Source organism: Pseudophryne corroboree, chromosome 1, assembly GCF_028390025.1.
Source record: "Pseudophryne corroboree isolate aPseCor3 chromosome 1, aPseCor3.hap2, whole genome shotgun sequence".
NCBI classification, from domain to species: domain Eukaryota; kingdom Metazoa; phylum Chordata; class Amphibia; order Anura; family Myobatrachidae; genus Pseudophryne; species Pseudophryne corroboree.
Window position 1 is genome coordinate 1,208,657,482 of NC_086444.1, and position 16,415 is coordinate 1,208,673,896.

The 16,415-nt window shown below is 49.5% G+C and overlaps 1 protein-coding gene across 1 annotated transcript in view; it reads left to right on the plus strand.

Moving 5' to 3' along the window:
* Window positions 1–16,415, plus strand: part of DNAAF9 (dynein axonemal assembly factor 9) — a 233,853-nt gene that overhangs the window by 72,719 nt on the left and 144,719 nt on the right. Inside the window, exon 14 of the mRNA XM_063925341.1 lies at window positions 10,101–10,177. Within this exon, the coding sequence (XP_063781411.1) occupies window positions 10,101–10,177 (77 nt within the window). The remainder of the gene's footprint in view (window positions 1–10,100; window positions 10,178–16,415) is intronic.

Below are 16,415 nucleotides of genomic sequence, written 5' to 3' on the forward strand. Positions count from 1 at the left end.
CACGCAGGATGGCCCTTCCAAAAAACCCTCCCCAAACAGCACATGACGCAAAGAAAAAAAGAGGCGCAATGAGGTAGCTGTGTGAGTAAGATTAGCGACCCTAGTGGCCGACACAAACACCGGGCCCATCTAGGAGTGGCACTGCAGTGTCACGCAGGATGGCCCTTCCAAAAAACCCTCCCCAAACAGCACATGACGCAAAGAAAAAAAGAGGCGCAATGAGGTAGCTGTGTGAGTAAGATTAGCGACCCTAGTGGCCGACACAAACACCGGGCCCATCTAGGAGTGGCACTGCAGTGTCACGCAGGATGGCCCTTCCAAAAAACCCTCCCCAAACAGCACATGACGCAAAGAAAAAAAGAGGCGCAATGAGGTAGCTGACTGTGTGAGTAAGATTAGCGACCCTAGTGGCCGACACAAACACCGGGCACATCTAGGAGTGGCACTGCAGTGTCACGCAGGATGTCCCTTCCAAAAAACCCTCCCCAAACAGCACATGACGCAAAGAAAAAAAGAGGCGCAATGAGGTAGCTGTGTGAGTAAGATTAGCGACCCTAGTGGCCGACACAAACACCGGGCCCATCTAGGAGTGGCACTGCAGTGTCACGCAGGATGTCCCTTCCAAAAAACCCTCCCCAATCAGCACATGATGCAAAGAAAAAGAAAAGAAAAAAGAGGTGCAAGATGGAATTATCCTTGGGCCCTCCCACCCACCCTTATGTTGTATAAACAAAACAGGACATGCACACTTTAACCAACCCATCATTTCAGTGACAGGGTCTGCCACACGACTGTGACTGATATGACGGGTTGGTTTGGACCCCCCCCCAAAAAAGAAGCAATTAATCTCTCCTTGCACAAACTGGCTCTACAGAGGCAAGATGTCCACCTCATCTTCACCCTCCGATATATCACCGTGTACATCCCCCTCCTCACAGATTATCAATTCGTCCCCACTGGAATCCACCATCTCAGCTCCCTGTGTACTTTGTGGAGGCAATTGCTGCTGGTCAATGTCTCCGCGGAGGAATTGATTATAATTCATTTTAATGAACATCATCTTCTCCACATTTTCTGGATGTAACCTCGTACGCCGATTGCTGACAAGGTGAGCGGCGGCACTAAACACTCTTTCGGAGTACACACTTGTGGGAGGGCAACTTAGGTAGAATAAAGCCAGTTTGTGCAAGGGCCTCCAAATTGCCTCTTTTTCCTGCCAGTATAAGTACGGACTGTGTGACGTGCCTACTTGGATGCGGTCACTCATATAATCCTCCACCATTCTATCAATGTTGAGAGAATCATATGCAGTGACAGTAGACGACATGTCCGTAATCGTTGTCAGGTCCTTCAGTCCGGACCAGATGTCAGCATCAGCAGTCGCTCCAGACTGCCCTGCATCACCGCCAGCGGGTGGGCTCGGAATTCTGAGCCTTTTCCTCGCACCCCCAGTTGCGGGAGAATGTGAAGGAGGAGATGTTGACAGGTCGCGTTCCGCTTGACTTGACAATTTTGTCACCAGCAGGTCTTTCAACCCCAGCAGACCTGTGTCTGCCGGAAAGAGAGATCCAAGGTAGGCTTTAAATCTAGGATCGAGCACGGTGGCCAAAATGTAGTGCTCTGATTTCAACAGATTGACCACCCGTGAATCCTTGTTAAGCGAATTAAGGGCTGCATCCACAAGTCCCACATGCCTAGCGGAATCGTTCCGTGTTAGCTCCTTCTTCAATGCCTCCAGCTTCTTCTGCAAAAGCCTGATGAGGGGAATGACCTGACTCAGGCTGGCAGTGTCTGAACTGACTTCACGTGTGGCAAGTTCAAAGGGCATCAGAACCTTGCACAACGTTGAAATCATTCTCCACTGCACTTGAGACAGGTGCATTCCATCTCCTATATCGTGCTCAATTGTATAGGCTTGAATGGCCTTTTGCTGCTCCTCCAACCTCTGAAGCATATAGAGGGTTGAATTCCACCTCGTTACCACTTCTTGCTTCAGATGATGGCAGGGCAGGTTCAGTAGTTTTTGGTGGTGCTCCAGTCTTCTGTACGTGGTGCCTGTACGCCGAAAGTGTCCCGCAATTTTTCTGGCCACCGACAGCATCTCTTGCACGCCCCTGTCGTTTTTTAAAAAATTCTGCACCACCAAATTCAAGGTATGTGCAAAACATGGGACGTGCTGGAATTTGCCCATATTTAATGCACACACAATATTGCTGGCGTTGTCCGATGCCACAAATCCACAGGAGAGTCCAATTGGGGTAAGCCATTCCGCGATGATCTTCCTCAGTTGCCGTAAGAGGTTTTCAGCTGTGTGCGTATTCTGGAAAGCGGTGATACAAAGCGTAGCCTGCCTAGGAAAGAGTTGGCGTTTGCGAGATGCTGCTACTGGTGCCGCCGCTGCTGTTCTTGCGGCGGGAGTCCATACATCTACCCAGTGGGCTGTCACAGTCATATAGTCCTGACCCTGCCCTGCTCCACTTGTCCACATGTCCGTGGTTAAGTGGACATTGGGTACAACTGCATTTTTTAGGACACTGGTGAGTCTTTTTCTGACGTCCGTGTACATTCTCGGTATCGCCTGCCTAGAGAAGTGGAACCTAGATGGTATTTGGTAACGGGGGCACACTGCCTCAATAAATTGTCTAGTTCCCTGTGAACTAACGGCGGATACCGGACGCACGTCTAACACCAACATAGTTGTCAAGGACTCAGTTATCCGCTTTGCAGTAGGATGACTGCTGTGATATTTCATCTTCCTCGCAAAGGACTGTTGAACAGTCAATTGCTTACTGGAAGTAGTACAAGTGGGCTTACGACTTCCCCTCTGGGATGACCATCGACTCCCAGCGGCAACAACAGCAGCGCCAGCAGCAGTAGGCGTTACACGCAAGGATGCATCGGAGGAATCCCAGGCAGGAAAGGACTCGTCAGACTTGCCAGTGACATGGCCTGCAGGACTATTGGCATTCCTGGGGAAGGAGGAAATTGACACTGAGGGAGTTGGTGGGGTGGTTTGCGTGAGCTTGGTTACAAGAGGAAGGGATTTACTGGTCAGTGGACTGCTTCCGCTGTCACCCAAAGTTTTTGAACTTGTCACTGACTTATTATGAATGCGCTGCAGGTGACGTATAAGGGAGGATGTTCCGAGGTGGTTAACGTCCTTACCCCTACTTATTACAGCTTGACAAAGGGAACACACGGCTTGACACCTGTTGTCCGCATTTCTGGTGAAATACCTCCACACCGAAGAGCTGATTTTTTTGGTATTTTCACCTGGCATGTCAACGGCCATATTCCTCCCACGGACAACAGGTGTCTCCCCGGGTGCCTGACTTAAACAAACCACCTCACCATCAGAATCCTCCTGGTCAATTTCCTCCCCAGCGCCAGCAACACCCATATCCTCCTCATCCTGGTGTACTTCAACACTGACATCTTCAATCTGACTATCAGGAACTGGACTGCGGGTGCTCCTTCCAGCACTTGCAGGGGGCATGCAAATAGTGGAAGGCGCATGCTCTTCACGTCCAGTGTTGGGAAGGTCAGGCATCGCAAACGACACAATTGGACTCTCCTTGTGGATTTGGGATTTCAAAGAACGCACAGTTCTTTGCGGTGCTTTTGCCAGCTTGAGTCTTTTCAGTTTTCTAGCGAGAGGCTGAGTGCTTCCATCCTCATGTGAAGCTGAACCACTAGCCATGAACATAGGCCAGGGCCTCAGCCGTTCCTTGCCACTCCGTGTGGTAAATGGCATATTGGCAAGTTTACGCTTCTCCTCCGACAATTTTATTTTAGGTTTTGGAGTCCTTTTTTTTCTGATATTTGGTGTTTTGGATTTGACATGCTCTGTACTATGACATTGGGCATCGGCCTTGGCAGACGACGTTGCTGGCATTTCATCGTCTCGGCCATGACTAGTGGCAGCAGCTTCAGCACGAGGTGGAAGTGGATCTTGATCTTTCCCTAATTTTGGAACCTCAACTTTTTTGTTCTCCATATTTTATAGGCAGAACTAAAAGGCACCTCAGGTAAACAATGGAGATGGATGGATTGGATAGTTTACTAGTATACAATTATGGACGGACTGCCACGGTTAGGTGGTATAAAAAAACCACGGTTAGGTGGTATATATTATAATAATAATACAATTATGGATGGACGGACTGCCTGCCGACTGCCGACACAGAGGTAGCCACAGCCGTGAACTACCGCACTGTACACTGGTTGATAAAGAGATAGTAGTATACTCGTAACAACTAGTATGACACTATGACGACGGTATAAAGAATGGAAAAAAAACCACGGTTAGGTGGTATATATTATAATAATAATACAATTATGGATGGACGGACTGCCTGCCGACTGCCGACACAGAGGTAGCCACAGCCGTGAACTACCGCACTGTACACTGGTTGATAAAGAGATAGTAGTATACTCGTAACAACTAGTATGACACTATGACGACGGTATAAAGAATGGAAAAAAAACCACGGTTAGGTGGTATATATTATAATAATAATACAATTATGGATGGACGGACTGCCTGCCGACTGCCGACACAGAGGTAGCCACAGCCGTGAACTACCGCACTGTACACTGGTTGATAAAGAGATAGTAGTATACTCGTAACAACTAGTATGACACTATGACGACGGTATAAAGAATGGAAAAAAAACCACGGTTAGGTGGTATATATTATAATAATAATACAATTATGGATGGACGGACTGCCTGCCGACTGCCGACACAGAGGTAGCCACAGCCGTGAACTACCGCACTGTACACTGGTTGATAAAGAGATAGTAGTATACTCGTAACAACTAGTATGACACTATGACGACGGTATAAAGAATGGAAAAAAAACCACGGTTAGGTGGTATATATTATAATAATAATACAATTATGGATGGACGGACTGCCTGCCGACTGCCGACACAGAGGTAGCCACAGCCGTGAACTACCGCACTGTACACTGGTTGATAAAGAGATAGTAGTATACTCGTAACAACTAGTATGACACTATGACGACGGTATAAAGAATGGAAAAAAAACCACGGTTAGGTGGTATATATTATAATAATAATACAATTATGGATGGACGGACTGCCTGCCGACTGCCGACACAGAGGTAGCCACAGCCGTGAACTACCGCACTGTACACTGGTTGATAAAGAGATAGTAGTATACTCGTAACAACTAGTATGACACTATGACGACGGTATAAAGAATGGAAAAAAAACCACGGTTAGGTGGTATATATTATAATAATAATAATACAATTATGGATGGACGGACTGCCTGCCGACTGCCGACACAGAGGTAGCCACAGCCGTGAACTACCGCACTGTACACTGGTTGATAAAGAGATAGTAGTATACTCGTAACAACTAGTATGACACTATGACGGTATAAAGAAAGAAAAAAAAATACCACGGTTAGGTGGTATATATTGTAATACAATTATGGATGGACGGACTGCCTGCCGAGTTCCGACTGCCGACACAGAGGTAGCCACAGCCGTGAACTACCGCACTGTACTGTGTCTGCTGCTAATATAGACTGGTTGATAAAGAGATAGTATACAATACATACAACAATGAATATACTACTATACTGGTGGTCAGGCACTGGTCACCACTAGTCACACTGGCAGTGGCACTCCTGCAGCAAAAGTGTGCACTGTTTAATTTTAAATTAATATAATATTATGTACTCCTGGGGGCTCCTGCTATAACAACCTGCAGTGCTCCCCAGTCTCCCCCACAATTATTATAAGCTTTGCCTTTTATACATTGATGTGCAGCACACTGGGCTGAGCTGAGTGCACACAGACTGAGTCACACTGTGTGACTGGCTGCTGCTGTGTATCGTTTTTTTTCAGGCAGAGAACGGATATAGCAGAGAACGGATATATATTAAAATAAATAAAAGTTAACTAACAACAACTGCACTGGTCACTGTGGTAAACTCTGTCTGACTCTGCACAATCTCTCTCTCTCTTCTAATCTAATTTCTAATGGAGAGGACGCCAGCCACGTCCTCTCCCTATCAATCTCAATGCACGTGTGAAAATGGCGGCGACGCGCGGCTCCTTATATAGAATCCGAGTCTCGCGAGAATCCGACAGCGTCATGATGACGTTCGGGCGCGCTCGGGTTAACCGAGCAAGGCGGGAGGATCCGAGTCTGCTCGGACCCGTGAAAAAAACATGAAGTTCGTGCGGGTTCGGTTTCAGAGAAACCGAACCCGCTCATCTCTAGTCAGAGACCTCCTGAAACCAAAACAGGTATCGGTGCATCACTGCACGCGGGTCCTGGGAAAGATGGTGGCTTCTTACGAAGCAATTCCTTTCGGCAGGTTCCATGCCAGAATCTTTCAGTGGGACCTGTTGGACAAATGGTCTGGATCGCATCTTCAGATGCATCGCCCAATAAATATTTTGGAACTAAGGGCCATTTACAATGCCCTAAGTCAAGCAAAATCCCTGCTTCTACACCAGCCGGTACTGATCCAGTCAGACAACATCACGGCAGTCGCCCATGTAAATCGACAGGGCGGCACAAGAAGCAGGATGGCAATGGCAGAAGCCACAAGGATTCTCCGATGGGCGGAAAATCACGTACTAGCACTGTCAGCAGTGTTCATTCCGGGAGTGGACAACTGGGAAGCAGACTTTCTCAGCAGGCACGACCTCCACCCGGGAGAGTGGGGACTTCATCCAGAAGTCTTCACGCTGATTGTAAATCGATGGGAACGGCCACAGGTGGACATGATGGCGTCCCGCCTAAACAAAAAACTAGAGAGATATTGCGCCAGGTCAAGGGACCCTCAGGCGATAGCTGTGGACGCTCTAGTGACACCGTGGGTGTACCGGTCAGTTTATGTGTTCCCTCCTCTACAGGAGGGGCCCTGTCTGTTCCAAGACTTACCGCGGCTGCGTTTGACGGCATGGCGGTTGAACGCCGGATCCTGAAGGAAAAGGGCATTCCGGAGGAAGTCATTCCTACGCTGATTAAAGCCAGGAAAGATGTAACTGCAAAGAATTATCACCGCATATGGCGGAAATATGTTGCTTGGTGTGAGGCCAAAAAGGCCCCAACAGAGGAATTTCACCTAGGTCGATTTCTGCATTTCCTACAAGCAGGAGTGACTATGGGCCTGAAATTAGGCTCCATTAAGGTACAGATCTCGGCTCTGTCGATTTTCTTCCAGAAAGAACTAGCTTCACTACCTGAAGTTCAGACGTTTGTAAAAGGAGTGCTGCATATTCAGCCCCCGTTTGTGCCTCCAGTGGCACCTTGGGATCTCAACGTGGTGTTGAGTTTCTTAAAATCACATTGGTTTGAGCCACTTAAAACCGTGGATCTAAAATATCTCACGTGGAAAGTGGTCATGTTATTGGCCTTGGCTTCGGCCAGGCGTGTATCAGAATTGGCAGCTTTGTCATGTAAAAGTCCTTATCTGATTTTCCATATGGATAGGGCAGAATTGAGGACTCGTCCCCAGTTTCTCCCTAAGGTGGTATCAGCTTTTCACTTGAACCAACCTATTGTGGTGCCTGCGGCTACTAGGGACTTGGAGGATTCCAAGTTACTGGACGTAGTCAGGGCCTTGAAAATGTATGTTTCCAGGACGGCTAGAGTCAGGAAAACTGACTCGCTATTTATCCTGTATGCACCCAACAAACTGGGTGCTCCTGCTTCTAAGCAGACTATTGCTCGCTGGATTTGTAGCACAATTCAGCTGGCGCATTCTGCGGCTGGACTGCCGCATCCTAAATCAGTAAAAGCCCATTCCACAAGGAAGGTGGGCTCATCTTGGGCGGCTGCCCGAGGGGTCTCGGCTTTACAACTTTGCCGAGCTGCTACTTGGTCAGGGGCAAACACGTTTGCAAAATTCTACAAATTTGATACCCTGGCTGAGGAGGACCTTGAGTTCTCTCATTCGGTGCTGCAGAGTCATCCGCACTCTCCCGCCCGTTTGGGAGCTTTGGTATAATCCCCATGGTCTTTTCGGAGTTCCCAGCATCCACTAGGACATTAGAGAAAATAAGATTTTACTCACCGGTAAATCTATTTCTCGTAGTCCGTAGTGGATGCTGGGCACCCATCCCAAGTGTGGATTGTATGCAATACTTGTACATAGTTATTGTTAACTAAAGGGTTATTGTTGAGCCATCTGTTGGTGAGGCTCAGTTGTTATTCATACTGTTAACTGGGTATAGTATCACGAGTTATACGGTGTGATTGGTGTGGCTGGTATGAGTCTTACCCGGGATTCAAAATCCTTCCTTATTGTGTCAGCTCTTCCGGGCACAGTATCCTAACTGAGGTCTGGAGGAGGGTCATAGTGGGAGGAGCCAGTGCACACCAGGTAGTCCTAAAGCTTTCTTTAGTTGTGCCCAGTCTCCTGCGGAGCCGCTATTCCCCATGGTCCTTTCGGAGTTCCCAGCATTCACTACGGACTACGAGAAATAGATTTACCGGTGAGTAAAATCTTATTTTTTGTAACAATTTTGAGATTTAAGAAAAATAAAATCTAAAAAAAAAAAAAAAAGTGAGAATAGTCACCGGATTAAAAGACTAATATTTATATACATGGAGTTTTCCTAGACTTGACAGTTATATCGTCCAGTTGGAGCAAGTTTTCTCAGCGTGTGCGAGGCCTCCATGTGCCAGGCAGTGCTAGGAAATGCCGGTGTGAGCCGGTATGACTGATAGCAGTGAGTACAGTGTGTGCCAGGCAGTGCTAGGAAATGCCGGTGTGAGTCTGTATGGCTGATAGCAGAGAGGACAGTGTGTGCCAGGCAGTGCTAGGAAATGCCGGTGTGAGTCTGTATGGCTGATAGCAGTGAGTGCAGTGTGTGCCAGGCAGTGCTAGGAAATGCCGGTGTGAGTCTGTATGGCTGATAGCAGTGAGTGCAGTGTGTGCCAGGCAGTGCTAGGAAATGCCGGTGTGAGTCTGTATGGCTGATAGCAGAGAGGACAGTGTGTGCCAGGCAGTGCTAGGAAACGCCGGTGTGAGTCTGTATGGCTGATAGCAGAGAGGACAGTATGTGCCAGGCAGTGCTAGGAAATGCCGGTGTGAGTCTGTATGGCTGATAGCAGAGAGGACAGTATGTGCCAGGCAGTGCTAGGAAATGCCGGTGTGAGTCTGTATGGCTGATAGCAGAGAGGACAGTGTGTGCCAGGCAGTGCTAGGAAACGCCGGTGTGAGTCTGTATGGCTGATAGCAGAGAGGACAGTATGTGCCAGGCAGTGCTAGGAAATGCCGGTGTGAGTCTGTATGGCTGATAGCAGAGAGGACAGTATGTGCCAGGCAGTGCTAGGAAATGCCGGTGTGAGTCTGTATGGCTGATAGCAGAGAGGACAGTGTGTGCCAGGCAGTGCTAGGAAACGCCGGTGTGAGTCTGTATGGCTGATAGCAGAGAGGACAGTATGTGCCAGGCAGTGCTAGGAAATGCCGGTGTGAGTCTGTATGGCTGATAGCAGAGAGGACAGTATGTGCCAGGCAGTGCTAGGAAATGCCGGTGTGAGTCTGTATGGCTGATAGCAGAGAGGACAGTATGTGCCAGGCAGTGCTAGGAAATGCCGGTGTGAGTCTGTATGGCTGATAGCAGAGAGGACAGTATGTGCCAGGCAGTGCTAGGAAATGCCGGTGTGAGCCTGTATGGCTGATAACAGAGGGTAGTGCATATAAACCTTTATGGTCACATAAAGGGGTGTTAATGTCTTCATCCACTGACAAAGAGGAGATCTGTAATGACCTACAAGTAGACGCCCATCAATGGTGGGTATAATTATTCAATATAAATATTAATCTTTTGCACACTGAAGGGCAGCCATCCTGTGGGAGGAGCCTATAAAAATATATCCCATGTATTTACTGGGGTCCAGTGACATTACGGAGGCAATGCTTCTGTAAGTGATGTCACCGATTAGCAGCGAGTGCAGAAGATGCTTTCTCTTGGACATTAGATATGCCCATAGTATGCACAGCTTCCACGGTGTGCGGCTGAGGGAGCGTTTCACTTACTTTCTGATCTAGTGACTGAAGAGACCTTGATGTTTAAATGGGACCTATTTTGTGTTTTCCTGCAGGCAAAGGAAGTAGCGGAACACAATCTCTGGATGCTGCTGGACTCCTTTAATCTGGTTCAGATGAAAGCCGCTTTGAGGTTTGATGAAAGTTTTCTCTTTGTTTAAAAATAGAGCATTCATGGGAATTAACACCAGGGACAAAACAGGCTTTAATGACATTGCTTGCTGCTGGTGCCTGTAATAAGAGGATTTTAATTACCTACCGGTAAATCCTTTTCTCGTAGTCCGTAGAGGATGCTTGGGGTCCACATTAGTACCATGGGGTATAGACAGGTCCGCTAGGAGCCATTGACACTTTAAGAGTTTGAGAGTGTGGGCTGGCACCTCCCTCTATGCCCCTCCTACCAGACTCAGTCTAGAAACTGTGCCCGAGGAGACAGACCTCTTCGAGAGAAGGATTTTACACAGATAGTGGCGAGATTCACACCAGCTCACACATACAAGGCAAACCAAGCTAACCAGCTTGAAAACTCAGCAACGGCTGAACAAGATTACTTACCAAGTAACAAAACAGTACTTAACCTAGAACTAAATAGTTCTGAACCAAGTAACCACTGCAGGATCACGAAGCGCTGGGCGGGCGCCCAGCATCCTCTACGGACTACGAGAAAAGGATTTACCAGTAGGTAATTAAAATCCTATTTTCTCTTACATCCTAGAGGATGCTGGGGTCCACATTAGTACCATGGGGATGTACCAAAGCTCCCAAACTGGGAGGGAGAGCGTGGAGGCTCCTGCAGAACTGATTAACCAAACTTCAGTATCGAACATGTAGAACTTAGCAAACGTGTTCGACCCAGACCAAGTAGCTGCTCGGCAAAGCTGTAAAGTCAAGACACCCCAGGCAGCCGCCCAGGAAGAACCCAACTTCCGAGTAGAGTGGGCCTTAACAGATGTAGGACACAGCAATCCTGCCGTAGAATACGCATGCTGGATAGTGAACCTGATCCAGCGAGAGATAGTCTGCTTAGAAGCAGGACACCCAATCTTCTTGGGATCATACAGGACAAACATAGAGTCCGATTTTCTGTGACGAGCAGTCCCCTTCACATAGATTTTCAGAGCCCTTACAACATCCAAGGAATGCCGACACAACCTTCGTAGGGAACTGCTGATGTGTTGGAGCTCAGCTCTATCTTCATGGAAGATCAAGTAGGGGCTTTTACAGGGCAAAGCCCACAACTCCGACACACGTCTAGCAGAAGCCAAGGCCAACAAAGTGACAGCCTTCCACGTAAGAAACTTGACCTCAACCTTCGGTAGAGGTTTGAACCAATCTGATTGGAGGAACTGTAACGCCACGTTAAGATCCCAGGGCGCGGTAGGTGACACAAAGGGAGGCTGGATGTGCAGAACCCCTTTCAAAAAAGTCTGAACCTCAGGGAGGGAAGCCAACTGTTTTTGGAAGAATATGGATAGGGCCGAAATCTGGACCTTTACGGATCCCAACTGCAGGCCCATATCCACAACTGCTTGCAGGAAGAGGAGAAACGTCCCAGTTGAAACACCACCGTAGGAAACTTCTTGGACTAACACCAGGATACATACTTTTTCCAAATGCGATGGTAATGTTTAGACATTACTCCTTTCCTAGCCTGTATCAGGGTAGGAATAACCTTGTTTGGAATGCCCTTCTGAGCTAAGATCTGGTGTTCAACCTCCATGCCGTCAAACGCAGCCACGGTATGTCTTGATAAGCGAACGGCCCCTGCTGCAGCAGGTCCTCCCGAAAAGGAAGAGGCCTCGACTCTTCCAGCAGTAGATCCAGAAGATCCACGTACCACGCCTTTCTTGGCCAGTCCGGAGCAATGAGGATTGCATGAACTCATGTTCTCCTTATAAGCTTTAGAATTCTTGGAATTAGGGGAAGTGGTGGAAACACGTACACCAACTGGAACACCCACGGAGTTACCAGGGCGTCCACCGCCACTGCCTGCGGGTCTCTCGACCTGGAGCAATACCTCCAAAGTTTTTTTGTTGAGGCGGGAGGCCATCATGTCTATTTGAGGAACCCCCCCAAAGATTTGTCACCTCCGTGACCACCTCTGGATGGAGGCCCCACTCTCCTGGATGGAGATCGTGTCTGCTGAGGAAGTCCGCTTCCCAGTTGTCCACTCCCGGAATGAAGATTGCTGACAGCGCCACTGCATGCTTTTCCGCCCAGAGGATGATTCTTTTTAATTCTTACATTGCAGCTCTGCTCTTCGTTCCGCCTTGTTGGTTTATGTAGGCCACTGTCGTCACATTGTCCGATTGTACTTGAATGGCCTGATCTTTCAGAAGATGTGCCGCTTGCAGAAAACCATTGTACATGGCTCTTAGTTCCAGAATGTTTATTGGAAGACTGGATTCCAGGCTTGACCACCTTCCTTGGAAGGTTTCCCCTTGAGTGACTGCGCCCCTGCCCCGGAGACTTACATCCGTGGTTAGAAGGATCAAGTCCTGAATCCCGAACCTGCGGCCCTCCAGAAGGCGAGGCATTTGTAGCCACCAGAGGAGTGAAATCCTTGCTTTCGGCGACAGACGTATCCTCAGGTGCATATGTAGGTGAGAACCCGACCACTTGTCTAGGAGATCCAATTAAAAGGATCGAGCATGAAACCTTCCAAACTGGAGAGCCTCGTAAGAGGCAACCATCTTCCCCAGAAGACGAATGCACTAATGAATCGATACCCGGGCTGGCTTAAAGACAGCCCGGACCATTGATTGTATCAGCAACGTTTTCTCCACCGGTAGAAACACCCTCTGCACTTCCGTGTCGAGGATCATTCCCAGGAAAGACAATCTCCTTGTCGGCTCCAAATGTGACTTTGGAACGTTCAGGATTCAACCATGGACCCTGAGCAGATGAGTCGTGAGAGCAATGGACTGTAACAGCTTCTCCCTGGACGACGCCTTTATCAGCAGATCGTCCAGGTATGGAATTATGTTCACTCCTTGTCTGCGGTGGAGAACCATCATCTATGCCATCACCTTGGTGAACACCCTCGGCGCAGTGGAGAGACCGAATGGTAGTGCTTGAAACTGATAGTGACTGTCTAACAGTGCAAATCTGAGATGAGCCTGATGCGGAGGCCAAATCGGAATGTGGAGATGCGCATCCTTGATATCTAAGGACACCAGAAACTCCCCCTCCTCCAGAGTTCAAAATTGGTCTGACCGAACCATCCGGTTTCAGTACCACAAAAAGGTTTGGATAGTAACCCACGTTGTGCATATGAGGTGGAACTGGACAATGACCTCTGACCTTTCCAATTTCTGGATAGCTTCCAGTAAGACTGTTCTGTCTGTCAGTAAAGCTGGCAAGCCTGATTTGAAGAATCGGTGTGGTGGGGGTTTCTTGAAACTCCAGTCTGTACCCCTGGGACACAATATCCTGTACCCAGGGATCCAGGCCGGACGACACCCAGACGTGGCTGAAACATCTGAGTCTCGCCCCCCACCAGCCCGTCCTCCAGGCTGCGTGGTCCACCGTCATGCTGAGGATTTTGAGGCTTCTGGTCCCGGGAGCCTGCGGGTGCAGGCTTTTTGGATTTTGCCCGCCCGCCTCTAAAGAAGGTGGTAGGAGGCTTGGACTTTGTTGTCTTAGTGGACTGCAATGCCGATGAAGAAAAAGGTTTCTTTGTAGAAGGCGTAGCTGAGAGAAGAAAAGGTGACTTACCCACGGTTGCCGTGGAAATCCACACATCAAATGCTTCCCCAAATAGAGCCTGACCTGTGTAGGGTAAGTTCTCCACACTTCTCCTGGATTCTGCGTCTGCAGACCATTGGCATAGCCAGAGTCCCCTGCGAGCTGAGACAGACATGGAAGATATCCTTGCAGTCAGCGTACCCAGGTCTTTCATGGATTCCACCATGAATCCCGCAGAATCCTGTATGTTACGTAAAAATAATTCAATGTCACTTCTATCCAGTGAATCAAAATCCTCTAGTAATGTGCCTGACCACTTTACTATGGCTTTAGAGATCCATGTGCAGGCAATGGTAGGCCTCAACACCACCCCTGAAGCAGTGTATATGGATTGAATTTAGTGTCAATCTTACGATCCGCCGGTTCTTTTAATGCAATAGATCCAGAGACAGGTAAAACCACCTATCATCCACTAGGGGACACTGGAGCGCAGTTACAATGGGAAATAGTAGGCAGTAACTGGGAGCTGGTACGTTAAAACTCAAACACCGTGGCTAGCTCCTCCCCTACAATGTCCCCCCTCCAAGCCAGTCTTTGTTTTGTGCCCTGAGGGAGCTGGTCACTCTTGGGACTTCTCTGAAGAATTTTTTTTTTTTTTCTTTCTTGCACTCACAGACTGGCAGCTCTGCCACTGCCAGTCTGCACCGCGGGAGGCTGCCGGCGGGGTCCCATCGCAGCTGCGTGCGGCTCGGGATGAGCCGCGGCTGAAGGAGACACTGAGCTCTCCGGAGCTGGCCGGACACCGCTGCATGCGGCGCGTGTCAGGGCCGCTCCGTCGGCAGAAGATTCCGGCAGCGGTGAGTATGTGCGGCCGGACACCGCTGCGTGCGGCGCGTTTCAGGGCCGCTCCACCAAGACGGTGAGTGAAAAGCTGTGCCTTTTTTTATGTGCTCACTAGATATATATACAGTGCGGATATGCCTAGGGTCTTTGATTTATTAAACCCCGGCTCCCCGCTTCTCCTCTTTGCTTTCCCCCGGTGGGCTCACACTTCCCGCCCCCTATTCTTAAGGGTCCCGGCGGCCGTGGCTCACAGTACCCGCACCCCCACTCTGATTACTGGTCCCGGCGGCCGCGGCTCGCACCCCCCGCTTTCCCCGCTGGGTTCCCCGCTCGGCGCGGCTCACAGAGCCGGCACGGGGATTCCGCTGGAGACGCGAAGCAGATTTGAATCTGGCGCCTTTACGGAGGGGGGCGGAGCTTAGTCCCGCTCTCCTCTGCTGGACTCAGCGCGCGCTGGACGGCCATTTCCTCCAGGCTGCAACGCGGGAGATAGAAGCACTCCGGTCACAGTGAGCGTGTTACAGTGGGGACAGGGGGCACTTATACTTTATTAGGGCTGCGTACACTCTGCTGTGGCTGCGTTTCTCCTCCCCCCCCGCCTTTCTGCCTATTACTGTATTTGTGTGGGAGGGTAACTGCTGAAATGGCAAGCAAAGGCTCCAAGGCAGCACAGAGACAGGGGCATCTTTTAGGTGAGGAAGGTGGGTCAGAACCATCTGCCCAGCCCTCATCAGAACCCCAGAGCACCCCTGCATGGACAGCACAGCTCACAGAGGTAATGTCCCTGCTGACTAGGGAACTGAAGGCCTCTCGGGAAGATAGAGAGGCGACCCGGGTCCGACAGCCTGTCCCGAAGCCAGAACCAGCATGGGCTGTTTCCCTGGCAAAATCAGTGGAAGGGCTCTCTAGGGCTGTAATCCCTTCCCATGCCTCGTCCTTTAGTCCTCCCCCACAGGCTTCTAAAAAGAGAATGCTAGCCTCTGTGTTGCAGGAATCTGACGATGATATGCCTCAGTTAGATGAGGCGGTGGTAGATATACAGGATACTAATGACGATCAGGTGTACGAGGACTCTGAACTAGTAGCTCAGAGTATAGAGGCTCTTATTACTGCTATTCGCTCAGTATTACAGGTGGAGGAGACGGAGCAGGACGCCTTACGCCCTTCAAGGTTTGGCACCAACCAATGCTTGCCGGTGACTTTTCCAGTTTCGGAGGAGCTAGATGCGCTCATCACGGCAGCCTGAAAACATCCAGACGCGAAGTTTCAGGTATCAAGAAAAATGTTGTCTTCCTATCCTTTTCCCGCAGATAGCAGGATGCGTTATGAGACCTCTCCGATTGTGGATCCTTCGGTGTCTCATCTGTCCAAGCAGACGGTTTTGACGGTTCCTTGAACGACTTAGCTTAAGGAACCATCGGACAGGAAGTTGGAATCCACCTTGAAGACTATTTACTCGGCGGCGGGGGTATTGCATCGCCCGGCGCAGGTACGTTGTTGGGTCAACAAGGCGATGGAAGCTTGGGCGGAGCAATTGTCCTGGAATTCGGGACGATTTGCCGGCGGATCAGCTGATACCATTGGCAGAACACATCCGTGAATCAGCCCTTTATCTTTGCGAGGCTTCCAAGGACATCTGTATTCTCGGTGCTAGAATTTCCGCTTTAGCAATTTCGGCCCGCAGAGCTCACTGGCTGCGGCAGTGGCAAGCGGATACGGAGTCCAAACGGGCTGCAGAAGCGTTGCCCTTTACGGGAGAGGTCCTCTTTGGTAAGGGTCTGAATGCCTGGATTTCTCAGGCCATCGGAGGTAAGTCGACTTATCTTCCTTCTGCTGCTCCA